The 23883-nt window shown below is 36.4% G+C and overlaps 1 protein-coding gene across 2 annotated transcripts; it reads left to right on the forward strand.

Annotated features, from left to right (window-relative positions):
• The first annotated feature begins 4815 nt into the window (after positions 1–4815).
• Positions 4816–23667, forward strand: LOC139967546 (uncharacterized). 2 transcript variants are annotated; one of them, XM_071971464.1, is made up of 8 exons: positions 4816–4929; positions 5892–6021; positions 6972–7137; positions 12406–12626; positions 14151–14261; positions 15086–15215; positions 16902–17010; positions 18397–23667. In XM_071971464.1, the coding sequence occupies exons 2-8, from the start codon at positions 5912–5914 to the stop codon at positions 18534–18536; spliced, it is 987 nt and encodes a 328-aa protein (XP_071827565.1). In that variant the 5' UTR covers positions 4816–4929; positions 5892–5911; the 3' UTR covers positions 18537–23667. The 2 variants fall into 2 exon arrangements, with proteins under 2 accessions (XP_071827565.1, XP_071827556.1); XM_071971455.1 differs by having other exon boundaries at positions 4864–5044.
• Positions 23668–23883: the final 216 nt, after the last annotated feature.

The following is a 23883-nucleotide window of genomic DNA, read 5'->3' on the forward strand; positions in this document are numbered from 1 at the left end:
TTAAAAGCGCCATCAACATAAGAAAAACTTTGCCCCATAAGGTGACATTTTTCAGTAAATTGTTTAGATAACAAGATAAAATCTTATCAAAAATCAGAAAAATGTTGGATTGCTCAGTTGCTATAACTGACAAATTGAACAATTTTCTGAAAAATGTTTAATTGACAACTTATCATATCTCGTCAATTGGACATTTTGCTGCAAAATGGTCAATTGTTCACTTCATTCCAACTGAGCAATTGCATTTTCTGCAAAATGTTTAATTGACAACTTATCGTATCTCGTCAACTCAACATTTTTCTGCAAAATGTTTAATTATTCACTTCATTCCAAATGCTCAGTTGGAATGAAGTGAACAATTGAATTTTTTTTCATGTGAGTGATAAATAGCCCCCCCCCTCCCCTCAAAGAAAATGATATTAAGCGCGCTACGAAAAAACACTGTATTTTTTGGTAATTCACTATGTCACCGAATATAATTTTTTGAATAAAAAAGTTTTCCCCTTTGTTACCTTAACATAGCTATTGTAGTCAGTAGTCTATGTAGCCTTCAAACAGATAACTATACTCATAGGCGTAGGAGCCCAATTTGATTTGGGGGCTGTAACGAGTTGCCCGAAAAATATAACCAAAATTTTTCGCGCGCTCCGCGCGCGTTCAGCATGTTAATGTGCATATCATTATTCATTACAGGCATGCATCGGTTATTACATCACATGCCAATAACACACAATCATTTGCCGTGTTATTACCCTTCCATATTGGTTATTATTATTGGGGAAGTCGTTACAATAATAATGGTAATAATAAAATCAGTTTAACCATTGAAAAACACATTGCAAATTATTTTTCTTTCAGTAGATGCCCGAAAATTTCTCATCATATTGCCCGAATGTTCACAACAAAATTTTGTTGGGGGCTGCAGCCCCAGCCCCCTGCCGCCTACGCCTATGACTATATTTAGTTGCTTACTTGCTTAACCAGAGTGGTTAATAAGTTTGTGAAGTGAGGGCCAGTGATACAAATATACCGAAAAAAGTTCGGAACAAAAGTGCAGTCGCGAAAGATGGGGTGTCTAACTAACACTGACCGTATATCGTTGACGAGTAGTGCGGGGGAGGGGGGGGGGGTACAAGGCAGCAGTCGGAATTTTTTGGCTCCAAAACCCATCCATTTGGAATTTCAGCCACTACACCCCCCAATCATCAGGCCTTAGCTACATCCCTGATCCCCCCCCCCACACTTTTTGGAAGCTTCATACCCCCTGCTCTGGTTGACCGTGTTCGTGAGATCCTTACGACAAAGGAAAATCTTAGAAGCGCGTTTACGGACGACTGGCTTTTTCCAACTTTGTTAGCCGGTTTCAATGAAAACGTTTTGTCGAGTGAAGCTATTTCATGAGTTCCCATACTATTTGTGAGAAGGACATGCTTGTCTATCGCAATACCCTAGCTAGATCACTTGCACCTTTTTTTTCACGCCCCTGGTTAAAGTCTCAATGTGTGTTTGGCAAATTTTAACTTCGATCTTTCCAGCTTACTGCCCTTAAAGCTCAGTGAAAATAACAGCATTCTATGCAATTTTCATATTAATAATCATTATTTTTATTGAGTTATCTGTCGTTGAACATTTTGAGATGAATAAAATTCGCCTTTTTTTAACGAGTACGTAGATTCTACAAATTTCACTCAAAACTTGCAAGCCCCGCCCAACATATCATGCGCCAATCAAATCTCTCTGTTTTGTTTACGACTGTTAGGCATAGGACATACGAGTGGACAATACGAGTATATATAGGTTGCATTTGTGTAATGAACATGCTGATATGGACGGTCGCAGTGATTTTACGGTAAATCGATCGCACCATAAGGGCAACAGAAAATAAATGTCTTTCGATTGCGACAGCGTTTCTCCATTAAACCCACCTGGTCAGAGTGCATTTAGAATAAGAAATATTGAACCTGCTTCGGAAGTTTGTTTTCCGAAATTCATCAGGACACACGTATTGAGACGTGAATGCATTGAAGCCTATTTGCAGATGGCTGATAGGTTGGCTTTGTCACCTTTAACTGAGTCAATGTTTCATTAGAATATTTCCGTACTGACTTGCACACATTCAAATAAAGTGAACTAACTGCGGTATATTTTATCACTACAACGAAACAAGCTACGAAGTTGAGAGTTGCATCAATACCGTCTCTTATCCATGGGATGATCGTAGATAAACACCAGCTTACCTATAGCCATCTTCGATGAGCGTTCCGAAAATTAAACAGTGGATGTTTCTTTTTCGTCAAATTCTTACCCCAACCAGGCCCATAGCAAGCCAGGTCAGGGGTGCAAGATGTGGTTCCAACTCCCCTAGGCAGACTAACCCCCCCCCCCTCATCTGAGATACCATCACAGCAACAAGTTACAGGGCACTAAGAGTGTTTGATGCCCCTCTAATTCAGTAATCCTGGCTATACGGGCCAGCTCCCAACAAATCCATGCACTATCGTCTCCATCCGATCAGGCCGGTGCACCTAGCATCTCAAAAAATAGCAATACAAGTTTTGCTCTTCATGTAAGGCGCAAGAGAAGTAAATAACATGATGTTTTAAAGCAGGGACCTACAATTTCTATGCCCCATTCCATAACTGCTTATGTTTTTGACCCGCCTATTAATGAATGTGTGTTGAATTAAGTTGATTACATGAAAGAATGTTTTAGAAAACTTTTCTTTTCAACTCAAGGCCAGGCAAAAGAGATTCATTAATACTTACTATGCACTCATGATGTGTATTTGAAAACAGTATGTAACATATGTGTTAAGTCCAGTAGCGTGTGCAAAGGGGTGGGAAGATACATGGCCTATCCCCAAGTCGTCAGTCGGGGAGGGGGGGGGGGGAGGGGGAGAATGGTTAATTCGAGAGATTGTTAACATTCACATTCAAATATTTGACCAGTGCTTCAGTACGCTCTCCCCTTTTTCAACCTCACATAAAGTATTTATTGGCACAACCTTACCTTTCAGAGCTACTTTTATATACCGGTATATAGCTTAAACATGCCTAAGAATGCACCCTTTGACGTCTAACCTTTACTTAGTGGGGTGGGGGGGGGGGAGTGACCTCCAGATCTCCCTACATCAAGGTCGGCTGCAACAACTCCAGATAGACCAGGCTATGAATGAGCTAGGTATCACCCGGAAGGAGGATTTATCTCATTTGGTTTTTCTAGACCAGAATTTCATAAGGAATAAGAATATCTTGGGTAAAAAGCCCAAATTCCTGAACGCACCCCCCGAAAAGGGGGGCTCTTTCTGGGGGTCCATTTTTTAAGGAAAAAATACCAGAGGTTACATTTACACACAAATAGGATCAAATGTGGTTTATCTAGACCAACATTTAATAAGGAATAGGAATATCTTGGGTTAAAAGCCCAAGTCCTGAACGCACCACTCGAAAAGGTTTGTAACATTTACACACAAATAAGATCAAACAAACTCTTATTAACCGCAAAACTTAAACCCATTTAGTTAATTAAGCCTTATATATTGGAGATGGTAACACAGTGGTGGTGGGGGAGTTTAAGGGGGTGTCTAAAGGACCCCCTGTTTAACCCTAACTGCACTGGTGGGGAGCATTATGACATATTTTGCCACGGATTTTGAGCCGTATGAGATATGAATTAGATTCTTTCATGACTTTTCCCCCACGTCTTGCGCACATTTTGACGCCACTTCTGTCCATATAGGACCCCAGTAGGGTGAGTAATGTACCAATTTGTGATGACCTCACAGAAATGTTTTCAATTTTTACACTCACTTGTGTACAGAAACGTTAGTTTAAATAGAATACAAATACCTAAACTTGGGACAAATTTAAAAGTCTGTTTGTGCTTGAAGTACATCACAATTATGCTTACTTAATCTTCTGAATCGCTATCATCACTGTCGCCTAGAAAGACTTCACAATCATAACAGTTCTTGCACATCGTCAGGCATAACCTTCTCGGGCCATCTCAGCTCTAGTGATTCTGTCCATCCTTTGTCAACAATGAATGTTTCCAGCTTCATAACTACTTACGATCGCTGAGCGCCATTCTCTAGCAATGAAGTGTAAATGTAACTTATGGTATTTTTTCCTTAAAAAATGGACCCCTCCCAGCTAAGAGGAGCACCCCTTCTTTATAAAATATTTCATTCGCCACAGTCACATACTTAAAGAGTCGTTTATTGAGTGGTGGGGGGGGGGGGAGGGGGTTGTCAACTTGGCTTACAAACATTCTATTGGAGGAAGGCCTAGGTATGTGTGATTTAATGTTACACGGATTGTGATTTAGTGATAGACAGAGGCCGGAGTTACCGCTCCCCTCTGAGAAACTTTTGTTTCGGCATCCTCCCATGGTAGCTACCATGCCTAGGCAACATCATTCAATGACTGAATTAGTCCATTAGCTGCACGTCTTCGAATTTAAGAATGTAAGAATTCCAAGCCTAATAAACATTTTATGATACAGGCATTGGATCCGTTTCAACACTGTGTTCATTCATGTTGAAACTATGACCAGCAAAAAAGGAGGAAGTGACATATTTTGCTTCCGTGTACCACTAAATCACCCAAGGACAAAATGACAGCATCCTAAAACGATTTTTAGGCCCCAATATCGCTTAAACGTTTCTTTTCTTATTTTTTAATTTTTTTTATAGGAATGTCATATCGCTAAAGATGATAGTTGCATTGCTTGAGGCTCCTGGATACGTACTCAATACTATCAACTATAAAACGGCTTTCCATACCCGTACGCATAACGCAGCTTGCAAGGAAACTTCGGTACTGCTATTTACCACAATAAATTTCTGTGCTATGTACGCAACTTTCAAGCGTATTGTGTCAATGACTATTTCGACGACTCCCAGCGGCCTACGAGGCTAGAGTAGTAAAGGTTGTCATACTCAGGCATAGTACAGTTGATATCAACAAGCGTTAAGTAAAAGATCTTAATGTTTTTTTCCGGAATATTAAACAGCTTGTTATAACTAGAATTTTACATTCTTGTTGTAAGTATCTAATAGTGTGGTGGATAATTAATATAGAGCAAATACGTATTTCTTTTTTCTTATGAAGCCTTATGTACGTACTGGTTTTGCGAAAGTAGCACTAGCATGGCAGATAAACTAGTCGTAGCAGCATAGTGGGCTCATAATTGACGCACTTCAGGATTTGATCAACTATGTCTATCAAGGAAATATCCAAATCACTCAACTATATGCGTTTTTCATGTGTAGCTCCTCAGAAATGTAATGATCTCAAAATAGTTATTGTTCTGTGCCTACACAACATACAATTGAGCAGAATTTGACCACAATATGTCTGCCGTTCAAGTTCTTTCATACCCAGTTAACTGTAAAGTTAACTGTAAGTATACATCCATTGACTCTGGATACCGTTTGGTATGCTCAGAGGTCAGGTCCCAGAGAGTAGTGGTATCATGTTGAAGTAAGTTTGGTTATTTTTAGGGAGTAAAATTTCCAAATAAATATACATGCAAAACTGGTGGGGGGGGGGGGAAGAGGGGGAGGGTGTTAAAAGCTTTAAAAAAACACAATTTGATCAGCACATACCAGAAATGGATTCAAACTCATCATCATGAAATATGTAACTGCTTCACTGCAAAAAGTTTAGGTTGCCTGCTGTACGTCGCTAGTAATTTTTGAAGGTGCGTCAATTATGAAGCCTTTTCTATACCAGTACTCAGTAGTAGGCCTAGGCTATTACTAACTTAGTAACCTGAGTATCTGTGTTTAAAAGTAATGATAAACTACATATAGTTTACATTTATTAATTTACTCTGTTATTCCCTCATAAACTATGTCATATCTAACTCATCTTGTACTTTGAATTCAGATTAATTGTCTCAGACGACAATGTCTTTCATAGACAATGAGTTGGAGAGCGTTAGACAGAGCTGTTCTAAGGAGGTCCAGGGTTCAGAGGTTATATCCTGCTTTAAGGCATCAGTTCGAATCAACATAAGGTACTGACTGTAATCTACATAAGTGAATATAATGTTTGTTTATAGACCTCATGAAGGAGTAAGTGTGATAGGCACTCTGCCTTAATGTAGATGTCTAGACCTCCATAAGTGGTGATATAATAGGATGATGAAATTAATTGTGTGACTGCTGCAAGCAGATGCTATTCATGAGCATGTCATTTGCATTTCAGTACCTTGTATAAATGTTGTGAAGTAGGTTAGTGTTGGACAGAAATATATGTACAGGTAGTTCTTGTAATGAGTTTGCTAATATTTCAAGATTTTGAAAATAATTTGTTTTGAAGATTGAAGTGCAATGCACTCTTTGATGTGGAACTAAATATTAGTCATCTTTTGATACTCTGATGATACATTGTGCAGCTGTAATAATTTCAGTCTTGATATTTACATGTTGCCCCTCTCCATCTCCCCTATTACCCCCCTGTCACTCCTCTTCTCATAGCTCTCTTCCACCCTTTTTCCTTACCTTTCTGTCTTTTTTTCGTCCTCTCTAGTTAATTCCCTACCCCCTTCCATTAATCCTCTCTTTGTCCCACTACTGTTTATCTCCTACCTCTCCTCTTACCCTGTTGGTTTCTTTCTTTCTTCTCTCCATCCCTTGTCTACTAATCCCCTTACATCTATCTTTTCACCATGCTCAATAACCTGTCTGTATTCTGTGTGTGTTTTTGTCCCTTCTGTTACTGTTACTTGTCATTTAGCCTCTGAAGAAGATCCTGCTTGGATCGAAACGTCAGGCCAACTTACTTTTACACATTCTCTTACACAGGCTCTCTAGTTGATAAGCAGTTTGCTAACAGTTTTATTTAGTTTGATATTTACATGTTTGTTATCCCTGTCTTAGGTCTAATTTTGAAGTGTCATAGTCACCCAGAGTATTATCTTTCAGTAGATGTTAGTTTTGACCATAATTTCTATCTGTATTTCAGGAGGACAAGGTACAAGCAAGTTGTGGTTTGTCTTCAATTTTCTGATCAGTATCCTGACACACCGATTCTTTTGGAACTGAAGAGTAAATTTTTGCCAGATAAATTATTAGATGGTCTAACCAAAATATGTGAAGAGAAACTGAAAGAACAGAAAGGAAAGGCACAGGTATGTACTTAGATAGTAGTAGACATTAGACAGGTATGTACTCTAGATAGCAGTAGACAGTATGTACTTAGATAGCAGTAGACATTAGACAGGTATGTACTGTAGATAGCAGTAGACATTAGACAGGTATGTACTCTAGATAGCAGTAGACAGGTATGTACTTAGATAGAAGTAGACATTAGACAGGTATGTACTCTAGATAGCAGTAGACATTAGACAGGTATGTACTGTAGATAGCAGTAGACATTAGACAGGTATGTACTGTAGATAGCAGTAGACAGGTATGTACTTGAGATAGCAGTAGACATTAGACAGGTATGTACTCTAGATAGCAGTAGACATTAGACAGGTATGTACTGTATATAGCAGAAGACATTAGACAGGTATGTACTTAGATAGCAGTAGACAGGTATGTACTTAGCAGTAGACATTAGACAGGTATGTACTGTAGATAGCAGTAGACATTAGACAGGTATGTACTGTAGATAGCAGTAGACAGGTATGTACTTAGATAGCAGTAGACATTAGACAGGTATAGTTAGTTGGGGTAAAAAAAAAAAACCACTTTTATAGAAGGGGAATATTTAGCCAAAGTTCCAATTTATTTTGGGTGATAGTCCTATATGTCTAGTTTATTATTATATAATTTCTGGAACTCTATGTCACTTCGCTGCCAATCACCGCTTCATCGAATCAAGCGAATGTTAAAATAGCGAAATTTGAAGTTTGTACCACATATCCGAAACTTTCTCCTGCATACCCAGCTTATATGATGTGGAGATTATTCCAGCAGTTACAGCATAGCAGTTAGTGATATTACACTCCCCCATGGTAGAATTACTCCAACTTCATTCACGCTTCATGGGGGGGCCTTGTTTTTTTTACCCCCAAAAAATGATGTGAATGGGGTAAAAAAAAACAAGTACTTTCTGGCTCCAATGTACTCCCTATTTTGCCTGAATGGATACATTTTTCCATAATGTTGATTTTAGAGGTTAGGCAAATAGTTTTCATGTCTGTTATGTGTCAAAAATGTTAAATAATTGGGCAGAAGTAACTGAAATTGGCTCAACTCTAATGTTTCTACTATATTACACCACGTTTGTGTAGCATCATATACACACTGTACAGTATTAATATGGCTGAGCATGACATATGACACGAGCCATCCATAATTAGGAATTAAGACAATTTCACAATTTTTTTTCCTTTTTCATGTAAAGGTAGTAGCTCATACTAAGATGTAATTATATGCAAACATGATTTTAAGATACATTCATGAAGAAAATAGATGTTTTCTAGCATTGTGTTTTTTTACCCCGGTATTGTTTTTTTTTACCCAGAATAAGGCAAATTTTGGGGGTAATAAAAAACAACATTTTTCGCAAAAAACGACACTTTCCATTTACGAAAAAGTTATTTTTGTTAGATTCTCTTTAAAAGAATCCCTCTCCACACACTTGAACATTGGAACCGAAACAATACCTCCTACTCACCAATTTTGAGAGCAAACTTTAGGTAAATTGTTTTTTTTACCCCACTTGACTATACGTACCTGAGATAGCAGTAGACATTAGACAGGTATGTACTGTAGATAGCAGTAGACATTAGACAGGTATGAACTTGAGATAGCAGTATACATTAATGTACTTGAGATAGCAGTAGACATTAGACAGGTATGTACTTGAGATAGCAGTATACATTAGACAGGTATGTACTGTAGATAGCAGTAGACATTAGACAGGTATGTACTTGAGATAGCAGTATACATTAGACAGGTATGTACTTGAGATAGCAGTAGACATTAGACAGGTATGTACTTGAGATAGCAGTAGACATTAGACAGGTATGTACTGTAGATAGCAGTAGACAGGTATGTACTTGAGATAGCAGTATACATTAGACAGGTATGTACTTGGGATAGCAGTAGACATTAGACAGGTATGTACTGTAGATAGCAGTAGACAGGTATGTACTTGAGATAGCAGTATACATTAGACAGGTATGTACTTGAGATAGCAGTAGACATTAGACAGGTATGTACTTGAGATAGCAGTAGACATTAGACAGGTATGTACTGTAGATAGCAGTAGACAGGTATGTACTTGAGATAGCAGTATACATTAGACAGGTATGTACTTGAGATAGCAGTAGACATTAGACAGGTATGTACTTGAGATAGCAGTAGACATTAGACAGGTATGTACTGTAGATAGCAGTAGACAGGTATGTACTTGAGATAGCAGTAGACATTAGACAGGTATGTACTGTAGATAGCAGCAGAAATTAGACAGGTATGTACTTGAGATTGCAGTAGACATTAGACAGGTATGTACTGTAGATAGCAGTAGACAGGTATGTACTGTAGATAGCAGTAGACATTAGACAGGTATGTACCTGAGGTAGCAGTAGACATTAGACAGGTATGTACTTGAGATAGCAGTAGACATTAGACAGGTATGTACCTGAGGTAGCAGTAGACATTAGACAGGTATGTACTGTAGATAGCAGTAGACAGGTATGTACTTGAGATTGCAGTAGACATTAGACAGGTATGTACCTGAGGTAGCAGTAGACATTAGACAGGTATGTACTGTAGATAGCAGTATATATTAGACAGGTATGTACTGTAGATAGCAGTAGACAGGTATGTACTTGAGATAGCAGTAGACATTAGACAGGTATGTACTTGAGATAGCAGTAGACATTAGACAGGTATGTACTGTAGATAGCAGTAGATATTAGACAGGTATGTACTGTAGATAGCAGTAGACAGGTATGTACTTGAGATAGCAGTATACATTAGACAGGTATGTACTTGAGATAGCAGTAGACATTAGACAGGTATGTACTTGAGATAGCAGTAGACATTAGACAGGTACAGTATGTACTGTAGATAGCAGTAGACAGGTATGTACTTGAGATAGCAGTAGACATTAGACAGGTATGTACTGTAGATAGCAGCAGAAATTAGACAGGTATGTACTTGAGATTGCAGTAGACATTAGACAGGTATGTACCTGAGGTAGCAGTAGACATTAGACAGGTATGTACTGTAGATAGCAGTAGACATTAGACATTAGTCCTGGTTTAAAGTGTATCAATTGTTTTAATCTGGGAATCATTTCCTCTTGCAACGGTTGATGAAGGGCTGAGTGAACTATTTACAATTATTGTGAAGAGAGCTTAAAACAATAGTCCACATGTAACTTTATATAATTGAACTATATATGAGAACAAAATCTAGCAACCTAGTGTGAAATTCACATTCAATATTTACGTGCCATTTGGGTATCAAATGTAGACACAAGGGATGCAGCCAGTTTTCTACTTTAATATTGGAAGCATGATAATGTAATTACACTGTAACACTTGTTGGTTTTTGACTTCACACCTACGTTTGATAAAGTTGAGACCTCACTCAATAGAAATTCTATTGAAGCAGAAGAGTGAGAGAAAGAAAAGGATACATTTTGTTGTCACTCTGTATCTACAGTAATAGTATGTCATTGCACCTGTTTACTTCTAGTTCAAGAATTGAGATAGTAGGAAGGAGTGATTGGAGAGTGATCAACAGAGACAGGTGGATTGTGCTTTTAATGACTCTGATTAATAGCTCACCGCCTTTCAATGTTAGCGTTAAAGAGAGAGTATAAAATATTGCTATTCTTTGATGATATAAAAGCAGAGAAAAAAGATAGTTGATAATGATTTTTAGAAGTTTTGCAGTATGTGTAGTTTATAACTCATTAGATCATTCTTTTATTATTTTTTGGATGCTTCAAGTGAAACCTGGGAATCGTTATCATCATATTGCTTTATGAATATTCAGTAATGTGTATGGGTTTAAATATTCAAATATAATAAGACTCTGAATATTCAGGTACTGTAGATGACTATTCATGCTATGACTACTTTGGGAGGTTACTAATATTCAGGCAGAAAAGTTGAAGGAGACACAAACTGTACCATCATTATTGGTCTTTGTGATAGAGATAACTGTCATGCACAACTATTTTAGATAGCTTAGAAAACTCTTCTATTCGGGGGATACCATACAGTAGATTTAGTGTTACTTCACACACAAGCCAGAAGACTTGATCAAGTCTAAAAATGACACCATTAAGCCACATAATGTGCTTCACTTGTTTATGTTTCTTTGTTTCTTACAACATTTTACTATCTGTAAAGGAGATGGGTTTTGCAAAATTCTGAATGTCTTAATATGTCCTAATAATGATGGTATCGGTTTCATTGTCAATGCTGTTAATGATCTACCTGGAAAATATGAAAAGAAAAGACAAATGTAAAGTAAATGGTTTCAGATCCAAGCTTCACTATGACATCACAGTTCACTATGACATCACAGTTTTTCAAGGTGACAACTCCCAGCCACTACTACTTCTTAAAGTTAGATATGTTGAAAACAGAATAAGATATTTCTCAGCTCTTTGGGAGAATTGTTCTTCAGAAAGATCCCTGTCATATAAGCAAAAGATAAATAGATTATGTTTGGGTTTGTGTCTCCTTTACAGTAAGTCTCTGTATATTCAACTGCTTCAAATAGTACATAACAACATGCTAGTATCCCAAATATTACTCTCACACTTCAAAGGCAGGATGTCAGTGTCAATGAGAACATTTGTGTCTTGCTGAATAATTCGATATGGAAAGACTTTAGATTTAGGAAAAGGGTTTTGCATTGTGTCTTCATTTCAAAAACTCAGGGAATAATCTGAGAAAATTAGGAAAGTCTGTGACATATCAAGTTTGGAGCAATTAAATACATCAATTTAATGAATCTAGTCTACTATTCTTTTCCATATATATATATATATATATATATATATATATATATATATATATATATATATATATATATATATATATATATATATATATATATATATATATATATATATATATATATATATATATATATATATATATATATATATATATATATATATATATATATATATATATATATATATATATATATATATATATATATATATATATATATATATATATATATATATGTATATATGTATATATATATATATATGTATATATATGTATATGTATATATATGTATATATATATATATATGTATATATATATATATATATATATATATATATATATATATATATATATATATATTTATATATATATATATATATATATATATATATATATAAATGAGACACATTGTCTGCTGCTGGAGATTTTGTTCCAACGATTTGTTCGTCTTGTTTCTTTCAGATACTATTCCTCTTGAAATTTATAAGACAATTCTTGGAAGACAATCCATTCTCTGTTTGTAGTGAAGAGTTAACATATATTAAGAAACACATAGTATCAGAAGGCGACAAGATCGTAACAAAGTCTAAGGCAGGAGTGATCGTCATCACTGTGAACCAGGACAATTACTTTATGAAGCTAAGGTTTTCTATACCAGATGCCTATCCCAGTGATCCTGTAACGTAAGTAACAGCATAATCAACATAAAAAACTTAAAGCACCTCTATGTCTTTGCCAAATGACTCTTCAGGTTAGACTATTTGGTACTTAAGTTACATAGCTAACTTGCATAACATTTGCATTACTAATGAAGTTTCAGTCCAAGTTTCTGATTGTTTTTGGATTGGCTTACTACTCTTATAATCAATGTGTCTGAACAAAGAAACCTTGAGGATCCCATGGACTCATTAATTGCTTGCTAACTATTTTTCAAACGAGGAGATTTATAGTTTGATCAATTTTGAAAATGGTTGGATAAGTTTGGTAAAATTATTATAAATTTAAAAGAAATGTTGAACCTGATAGTCCAAAAGCATTTGGTATATAAAGCAAATAAGCACTTCTTTTCACCCTGCCATAGTCCCATACCCGATGTGCAGATCATGAAGAGGATTATCTCCTTTCAAAACTTTGCCATGTTTTTTACATTTTGAGTATTAAAATGGTCAATCAAATCCTGAACTGTGCTTTCTTGACATGTTCTCCTGTAATGTTGCTGAAGTTGTTCCTTTATGCCAGATACCATTAGAACATTATGCAACTTGAATACAGTTTCATCCTAAGTTTGAGTGACCATGAATGCTTTTTGCACAACAATTATTTAAAAAGATCCCTCGTTACTCAATAGGATATTCTGGTCGGTGAAGTTAATTGAAAATTTTCTGGAACTTTAGGAGAAATCCAACAACTCATAGCATATGTCCCAAAGACATGAATTTGTTTCAAATTTTGTAAATGCTTCTGAAAACAGCAGAATGGTCATAATCTGAGCAATTCAGTTGAAATTGTCTTTGTTGTTTTGCATAATTTGACCATTTTCACAAAGGAAGAGAAAATTTTTCTACAAAAAAAATATACTTTTTGATGAAATTTTAAGTACAGAAAACTCAGCTAGGCAAACGTTTCAAATGTATCAGGTTCTGAGGATAAATCAGCAAGAAGATTATAAAAGCTTAAGTAAAGCTTTTGAAGACCATTTGCCCAGATGACATCACAGACCCCCCCCCCCAAAGTAATGTGATCCAATTTCCTGAAGTAGTTGAAGGTTTAACCAGTCAAAAAAGGTCACATTCAATCAAGCATACTTCCAGTTAGGGGCAACATACTGAGATATGGTTTTCAACTAGCAGTGTGAAATATTTTCTCTTGAATATAAGTTTCATACTGTTTTTCACCAGAAAATCGTTTTTAAGAGTAAACATCATTTGGTTTACTTTTTGCATTATGGTGTAAACATTACTGTAAATTCTCAGTTAGTGTTACAAAATGCCTTTTTTTTCTTCAATATGAACAGATAACCAGTTCTTATTCAAGTCTAGCAATTCATGTTTTAAACTTCAACAATACCTCTATGTTTTCTTTAACTACATTCTGTTTAATAATTAAGTCTTCTCTTGTTGAACTTTATAGCAACAGTTCTCTGTTGTTTTGTTTTGGACAGTGCAGAGGCAACCAGTAAATGTATTTCTGTGTATTTGATCTTTCAGACTAGAAAACTTAAACCATAACTACCCAGACATTTTTCAAAAGATGCTTATGGCACAAGCTCAGGAAATGGCAAGGCGGTGTGTGGAGCCTCCACTCAAACGAAAACCAAGGTGAGATTGCCCACAGTATCATAAAATTAGAGATATAAAAATAGCTTTCAGTATTTTCATTTTCTGTTTATAAATCTTCACGTTATGCAACACTCATACAAAAGCATTTGCTTGTCTGATTCATACTGTAAGTTAAAAGGAAACAGTTTCTAACATCATCCTAGACTGAAGAAAGATTGAACTGTACAAAAAAAAAAAGTCCCGTACATTTCTTGTAACTTGTCACTGATTAGTTAATTTCTTCATAGTCAACATGGAAATCAAAACTTGTGAATTTTGAGTTTCTTTTGTTTTTTCATAGAAATAAATCATCAAGACATGTTGGCAAATTGTAAAGAGCAGTGAAATGTTTGGCTAGAATAGGACTCAAATTACCAGTGACCTCAGGTCAATAAGTCCTCTGTTCTACAAATGAAAGCTATCCAGCCTCTGGTTGATTAGGATCCCTATGTAACCATGCCTCTGGATGCCATTTAGAATATCAAACTACTTTACGTACATTTTATCTATGGATCACACCCAGTCTTGCTTGATTTATGTTGTAAGTAGGTTGATTAGATCAAATCAATTCACTTACCACCAGGATCACTACGGATGAATCATAGACGGTGTGTTAATTGTAATTCAGATGTCGGTTTGGAAGGTTTAGAAGTCGTTGTTTGGTAGTGGGTTCAGGTCAGCAATCTAATTTATGTTTCAAGTTTAATTTGATATAAGTTTTTCGGCAGATTAGAAATAATTAATATTGAACAAAGAAGTTTAACTGACAGCTTCATGAAATGTAGATGTTAATAAATTTATAACTCATCTTTTGTTAAACCTAGGGATCCACCATTCGAACCTGCACCTTCACTTCAGAAAATTGCTAACTTTCTCATCAGAGATGGTTTAAGGAAACTTCCAACAGATCCTTGCCAAGTTTGTAAGGAAAGAGCTTTCCCTAAGGAACCTAAGGTAAGTTTGTGTCTGGTAAAGTGGGAGGATGGGTGAATGTTGGATGTTTGTGTCTGGTTAAGTGGGAGGATGGGTGAATGTTGGATGTTTGTGTCTGGTTAAGTGGGAGGATGGGTGAATGTTGGATGTTTGTGTCTAGTTAAGTGGGAGGATGGGTGAATGTTGGATGTTTGTGTCTGGTTACGTGGGAGGATGGGTGAATGTTGGATGTTTGTGTCTGGGTACGTGTGAGGATCAGTGAATGTTGGTTGTTTGTGTCTGGTTAAGTGGGAGGATGGGTGAATGTTGGATGTTAGTGTCTGGGTAAGTGGGAGGATCAGTGAATGTTGGATGTTTGTGTCTGGTTACGTGGGAGGATGGGTGAATGTTGGATGTTTGTATCTGGGTACGTGTGAGGATCAGTGAATGTTGGTTGTTTGTGTCTGGTTAAGTGGGAGGATGGGTGAATGTTGGATGTTAGTGTCTGGGTAAGTGGGAGGATCAGTGGATGTTTGTGTCTGGTTAAGTGGGAGGATGGGAGAATGTTGGATGTTTGTGTCTGGTTAAGTAGGAGGATGGGTGAATGTTGGATGTTTGTGTCTGGTTAAGTGGGAGGATGGGTGAATGTTGGATGTTTGTGTCTGGTTAAGTGGGAGGATCAGTGAATGTTGGATGTTTGTGTCTAGTTAAGTGGGAGGATGGGTGAATGTTGGATGTTTGTGTCTGGTTAAGTGGGAGGATGGGTGAATGTTGGATGTTTGTGTCTGGGTAAGTGGGGGATCAGTGAATGTTGGATGCTTGTGTCTGGTTAATTGGGAGGATGGGTGAATGTTGGATGTTTGTGTTTGGTAAAGTGGGAGGATGGGTGAATGTTGGATGTTTGTGTCTGGTTACATGGTAGGATGGGTGAATGTTGGATGTTTGTGTCTGGTTAAGTGGGAGGATGGGTGAATGTTGGATGTTTGTGTCTGGTTAAGTGGGAGGATGGGTGAATGTTGGATGTTTGTGTCTGGTAAAGTGGGAGGATGGGTGAATGTTGGATGTTTGTGACTGGTTAAGTGGGAGGATGGGTGAATGTTGGATGTTTGTGTCTGGTTAAGTGGGAGGATGGGTGAATGTTGGATGTTTGTGTCTGGTAAAGTGGGAGGATGGGTGAATGTTGGATGTTTGTGTCTGGTAAAGTGGGAGGATGGGTGAATGTTGGATGTTTGTGTCTGGTAAAGTGGGAGGATGGGTGAATGTTGGATGTTTGTGTCTGGTAAAGTGGGAGGATGGGAGAATGTTGGATGTTTGTGTCTGGTAAAGTGGGAGAATGGGTGAATGTTGGATGTTAGTGTCTGGTTAAGTGGAAGGATGGGTGAATGTTGGATGTTTGTGTCTGGTTAAGTGGGGGGATGGGTGAATGTTGGATGTTTGTGTCTGGTTAAGTGGGAGGATGGGTGAATGTTGGATGATGGTGGTAGTAGTCATATAGATTGCCACGGAAATGTTGATCTTCTTTGAGAAATAAGTCTTGACCCCAAAATAACCATATGATGTGAAATAAAGCTAATTGATTTATCAGGAGGTTACTGAGTCCTGAACAAAACATGCTTTGAGGCTAGAGAGCAAAACAGGATAGATTGAATGAGTGTTTACATGTAAAGTAATGGGCACCTCCTCTTAGAATCTGTCTGTTATTTGTCTTTATATTTTTGTCTCCTACAGAATGTTGTCAATAATCCTGAGCATGGGAGACATGTGGAGTGGGTCTACTGTGGTCATATATTTCACAATGGTTGCCTGGATGAGTACATGAAGTTACCACCATTTACAGGTTAGTTTATGCAGCAATCATATCAATTATGATGTTTAGGACATTATCTGTGCACACATAAAGATGAGGTGTATGTACACATCTAGTGGTGGTCTCTGCATATATAGGGGAGGTTTGAATCAAATATAGTGGCCATCTCAGCACGTATATAGGGTCTCTGTACACATACAGGTGAGGTCTGTGTACACATATAGGTGAGGTCTGTGTACACATATAGGTGAGGTCTGTCTACACATGTAGGTAAAGACTACACATATAGGTGAGGTCTTTGTACACATATAGGTGAGGTCTGTGTACACATATAGGTAAGGTCTCTGTACATATATAGGTGAGTTCTCTGTACACATAAAGGTAATGTCTCTACATATATAGGTAAAGACTACACATATAGGTGAGGTCTCTTTACACATATCCGTGAGGTCTCTACGCATGTAGGTAAAGACTACACATATAGGTGAGGTACACATACAGGTAAGGTCTCTGTACATATATACGTGAGGTCTCTGTACACATATATATGTAAGGTCTCTACACATGTAGGTGAGGTCTCTGTACACATATCGGTGAGGTCTCTACACATATAGGTAAAGACTACACATATAGTTGAGGTACACATACAGGTAAGGTCTCTGTACATATATAGGTGAGGTCTCTATGCATGTAGGTAAAGACTACACATATAGGTGAGGTACACATACAGGTAAGGTCTCTGTACATATATACGTGAGGTCTCTGTACACATATATATGTAAGGTCTCTACACATGTAGGTGAGTTCTCTGTACACATATCGGTGAGGTCTCTACACATATAGGTAAAGACTACACATATAGTTGAGGTACACATACAGGTAAGGTTTCTGTACATATATAGGTGAGGTCTCTACGCATGTAGGTAAAGACTACACATATAGGTGAGGTACACATACAGGTAAGGTCTTTGTACATATATACGTGAGGTCTCTGTACACATAGATATGTAAGGTCTCTACACATGTAGGTGAGTTCTCTGTACACATATCGGTGAGGTCTCTACACATATAGGTAAAGACTACACATATAGTTGAGGTACACATATAGGTAAGGTCTCTGTACATGTATAGGTGAGGTCTTTGTACACATATGGGTGAGGTCTCTGTACACATATAGGTGAGGTTTTGCAATGTTTTTTTATTCATTATTCTAAGCCTCAAATCGATCTTGCTTCAGGAGTAGTATTGGTAAGGACAGTCACAATGCTTAATATTACAGTGTGCAAAAATTCACACAGTGCCACTCTTTAGTAATGATGGTTTCAGTTGTGTTACGGTATAAAGATCACGTCCAGATTGTTTGCAGCTTAATGAGTTTTACCATGAACCCAAATACTGTTTCATTCACTTCTGCAGGTGGCAAAAAATGTCCTGGTTGTAAGAAGAGGATATACCATGATAAATGGAACATCAGTCCTGAACTTGCAGAGGCCAGATGGGCCCATCATCAGGCACGAGAAAGGGAAATTGATGAAGTTACAGACTTTTTGAAATGACAGAGGCTCAGTTTTCAGGATCTTCTAATGAATCAGAAACTTTTAAATCCTGATGCTGGATTGAAACAAATATTTGCTTTTAACAGAACAGTGACTTTATTGTAAAGTAGCCTTCAGGGCATAAACAACTCAGTATTGAGTAGTCTGATCTGGAAAGGCTGAAGTATTAACAGCAGAAACAGATCTGATGGATCAGAATGATGTAGAAAGATGGCTACATAAAGCTGTTGTGACCTACAGGAAATCAGTGGCCAGAATGATGTAGAAAGATAGCTCCTTATAGCTGTTTGTAACCTACAGGGAGATCAGTGGCCAGAATGATGTAGAAAGATAGCTTCATCTAGCTGATTGTAACCTACAGGGAGATCAGTGGCCAGATTGATGAAGAAAGATAGCTTCATCTAGCTGTTCTGACCTGCAGGGAGATCAGTGGCCAGAATGATGTAGAAAGATAGCTTCATCTAGCTGTTTGTGATCTACAGGGAGATCAATGGTCAGAATGATGTAGAAAGATAGCTTCATCTAGCTGTTTGTGATCTACAGGGAGATCAGTGGCCAGAATGATGTAGAAAGATAGCTTCATATAGCTGTTTGTAACCTACAGGGAGATCAGTGGCCAGAATGATGTAGAAAGATAGCTTCATCTAGCTGTTTGTGATCTACAGGGAGATCAGTGGCCTGATTGATGTAGAAAGATAGCTTCATCTAGCTGTTTGTGACCTACAGGGAGATCAATGGCCAGAATGATGTAGAAAGATAGCTTCATCTAGCTGTTTGTGATCTACAGGCAGATCAGTGGCCAGAATGATGTAAAACCTTAGTCAAATCAACAACTACTTTCTAAGAAAGCCATTCTGTACATTAGAATTTACTTAACATGCTTGTTGTGATGGTAGCTGCATTTTGCTTTGAATTTTATACAATCTATTGGTTTGATACTCAGCTGAGGGATAAGGTACCTGAAAACATCATTTAGCACTTTGATTTACAAATCATACCATGAACAACTAAACTTTTGAGCATTTATTCTGTTAGGGTCAATGGTTCCTGTAGAAAAATAAAGCAATTACATTAAATCCGTGGACACAAGATATTTTGCAGTGGACTAAATGGTTAATAAGCATTCAGTCTAGTGTAACCATAATGATCATCAGTGGAGTAAATGGTTAATAATCATTCAATCTAGTGTAAACATAATGATCATCAGTGGAATGAATGGTTAATAATCATTCAATCTGGTGTAACCATAATGATCATCAATGGAGTAAATGGTTAATAAGCATTCAATCTAGTGTAACCATAATGATCATCAGTGGAGTAAATGGTTAATAATCATTCAATCTAGTGTAACCATAATGATCATCAGTGGAGTAAATGGTTAATAATCATTCAATTTGGTGTAACCACAATGATCATCAGTGGAGTAAATGGTTAATATTCATTCAATCTGGTGTAACCATAATGATCATCAGTGGAGTAAATGGTTAATAATCATTCAATTTGGTGTAACCATAATGATCATCAGTGGAATAAATGGTTAATAATCATTCAATTTGGTGTAACCATAATGATCATCAGTGGAGTAAATGGTTAATAATCATTCAATTTGGTGTAACCATAATGATCATCAGTGGAGTAAATGGTTAATAATCATTCAATCTAGTGTAAACATAATGATCATCAGTGGAATGAATGGTTAATAATCATTCAATCTGGTGTAACCATAATGATCATCAATGGAGTAAATGGTTAATAAGCATTCAAACTAGTGTAACCATAATGATCATCAGTGGAGTAAATGGTTAATAATCATTCAATCTAGTGTAACCATAATGATCATCAGTGGAGTAAATGGTTAATAATCATTCAATTTGGTGTAACCACAATGATCATCAGTGGAGTAAATGGTTAATATTCATTCAATCTGGTGTAACCATAATGATCATCAGTGGAGTAAATGGTTAATAATCATTCAATTTGGTGTAACCATAATGATCATCAGTGGAATAAATGGTTAATAATCTTTCAATTTGGTGTAACCACAATGATCATCAGTGGAGTAAATGGTTAATAATCATTCAATTTGGTGTAACCAGAATGATTATCAGTGGAGTAAATGGTTAATCATTCAATTTGGTGTAACCATAATGATCATCAGTGGAGTAAATGGTTAATAATCATTCAATTTGGTGTAACCATAATGATCATCAGTGGAATAAATGGTTAATAATCATTCAATTTGGTGTAACCATAATGATCATTAGTGGAGTAAATGGTTAATAATCATTCAATCTGGTGTAATCATAATGATCATCAGTGGAGTAAATGGTTGATAATCATTCAATTTGGTGTAACCATAATGATCATTAGTGGAGTAAATGGTTAATAATCATTCAATCTGGTGTAATCATAATGATCATCAGTGGAGTAAATGGTTAATAATCATTCAATTTGGTGTAACCATAATGATCATCAGTGGAGTAAATGGTTAATAATCATTCAATTTGGTGTAACCACAATGATCATCAGTGGAGTAAATGGTTAATATTCATTCAATCTGGTGTAACCATAATGATCATCAGTGGAGTAAATGGTTAATAATCATTCAATTTGGTGTAACCATAATGATCATCAGTGGAATAAATGGTTAATAATCATTCAATTTGGTGTAACCATAATGATCATCAGTGGAGTAAATGGTTAATAATCATTCAATTTGGTGTAACCACAATGATCATCAGTGGAGTAAATGGTTAATAATCATTCAATTTGGTGTAACCATAATGATCATTAGTGGAGTAAATGGTTAATCATTCAATTTGGTGTAACCATAATGATCATCAGTGGAGTAAATGGTTAATAATCATTCAATTTGGTGTAACCATAATGATCATCAGTGGAATAAATGGTTAATAATCATTCAATTTGGTGTAACCATAATGATCATTAGTGGAGTAAATGGTTAATAATCATTCAATCTGGTGTAATCATAATGATCATCAGTGGAGTAAATGGTTAATAATCATTCAATTTGGTGTAACCATAATGATCATTAGTGGAGTAAATGGTTAATCATTCAATTTGGTGTAACCATAATGATCATCAGTGGAGTAAATGGTTAATAATCATTCAATCTGGTGTAATTATAATGATCATCAGTGGAGTAAATGGTTAATAATCATTCAATTTGGTGTAACCATAATGATCATGTTAAAGTGTATGGATGGAGGGGTATCCAGCTTTGTGCAAAGAAAGGTCAGAATCATGAAGTTTAACCCATCCTCAAATTCAACTTGAGAATTTTAATCAGAATTTCTTTAATACTTCTATCACATCGGTGCTGTGTGGAAGCTTTAAGACTGTGTGAATCAAACAGGCAGTGTGGCAGGGCCTCATGTATCATATACATGTATCTATTGTGTACCTGGTAGTATTACCATAGACTTAGCTCATAATAAACTAATGAGAATAAAATCACAATCATCTGTCCATTGTCTGTGTACTTTTAACCTATGCTCTTTAAGTTGTATGAGGGGTATACATAGCAGGAATTGTGGAATGTTTACATCAACTTTGAATTCTAACACATGCAGTTAGTACATTGAAGTGTTTAGACTCTCTATGTACCTGAAGTAATGCATGGTTAAGTTTGTCAATGTACATCTTGGGAAACATTAAGAAGTGGTTATCAATCAGTCACATTTGCATAAAACTGATGCCATTTGAAAGAATACCAACATTGATAAATGGAATTGCAGTAGTATGAGTACAAGTAGAATTCCTGTTGGTTTGAGTATGTGTACAAGTACAAGGCCCTACGCATGGATATTAGTATGTAGTCTTGGACTAGCCATCTATACCAGACTTCCAAAGTACTATGAGTAAGATTACTAGTCTTAGAGGGCAATACAAGTACAGGTATTCTATGCTACTATAAGAGTATTAAAGTATAAACTCACTACAAGTCTGTTATAAATACAATGTAAAGAAAGATTTGATGCTTCAATGATTCTCTGAGTTTTCATTGATATTATCCAAAAGGACAAAAACAGAACTACAAAAGCATCTTGCTCAGTTTAGCTCAAATTTTGGCAAAAACACACATTAATCACATTTGGACTTAACCAAACCAGATTGTGCTTTGCTCTTATCGATAAATAGCTTCTTTTTCTCATGTATTTCATTTAAATACTGTTTATAATGTGAAGGCTGAATACCATGTTGATGATGCTTCACATTAGCTGGCATGTTTTAGCTCTACTGCCCTGTTTCATATAATTTATTTTGGAATACTTCTAAGGAATACTGCGAGTGCTCTATGAAGCAGGAAGGATAGCTCTGCCATCCGTTGAACTGGATTTGAGATGTAATTGTTACAGTTACAGACTTTATCTCTCTGTGACTTAATCACAATGCTCATAGACTTGTCAGCATTGCATACAAAACAAAGCAGACATTATAAGGTGATCTCTTTTTGATTTCTTACAATCAGCCTACTGTGAACTACCCAGTTAAGAGGATCTATTATTTTAATATTGAGAACATCAATGTTTACAGGTAGTTCAAATTGTAAATAATTGTTGTAAAATGAGATTTGAAATACACTTTGGTTGTACCACTACAATTAAATATTAGAAATGTCTGAATTTGTATACATACTCCTCAGAATTCTACTCTATATTTTATGGATTTCATTAATATATTTGTAATATTAGGATAATACAGAATGTGTTTGGCTATTGTTGTTGCATGTTCCCTGTGCTTTATAGTTTGCTGACCTGATTTGTAGTGTTAATGAGCTAATAAGTAGGATGATTGCTGCCTTCCTCATGGTGTGTGGAAGTTAGTGCATTGTTAACATTATGTCAGTTTGAGAGATTTATCAGTGATGAAGAACCGTCAGTACAGATGTTTCATTCCCCAATCAGTTATGTATGTGGATGTATGTATGAGGATACATCAGAGGATGTAATATATTCCATGAATAAATTGTCAATAGGACTCTGTGGCGTTCCAAATGAACTCTCGTAACACATGGTGATTTTGGGTGAACATAACCTTTATAATCTTCTCACTAGAATAAAGACCTGAGTCACTGTAATATCTCTAATACAGACTATGGGGAAATCTTCCCAAACTTTACTTTTGAAATTGAGTGATTTGAGTCCGACTAGTTACAACACATTCCTTCAACTACTCATCAATGCGTACAATGCGTGCATCATGCGTACAATCAGTCATCAATGCAGCAGACACACATAACAACTAGGAAGTTCAATCCATGCATTTGTTTCCTTGTTTACGGCATCAATTTGATACCATTTGCTGTAAACAATGAACAAACAAA

Source organism: Apostichopus japonicus, chromosome 1, assembly GCF_037975245.1.
Source record: "Apostichopus japonicus isolate 1M-3 chromosome 1, ASM3797524v1, whole genome shotgun sequence".
NCBI lineage: Eukaryota > Metazoa > Echinodermata > Holothuroidea > Aspidochirotida > Stichopodidae > Apostichopus > Apostichopus japonicus.

Coding starts and splice junctions, on each gene's coding strand:
- LOC139967546 (XM_071971464.1), top strand. CDS start 5,912: ATGTCTTTCATAGACAATGAGTTGGAGAGCGTTAGACAGAGCTGTTCT. Junction 7,138..12,405: donor AACAGAAAGGAAAGGCACAG/GTATGTACTTAG, acceptor TGTTTCTTTCAG/ATACTATTCCTCTTGAAATT. Junction 14,262..15,085: donor CCACTCAAACGAAAACCAAG/GTGAGATTGCCC, acceptor TGTTAAACCTAG/GGATCCACCATTCGAACCTG.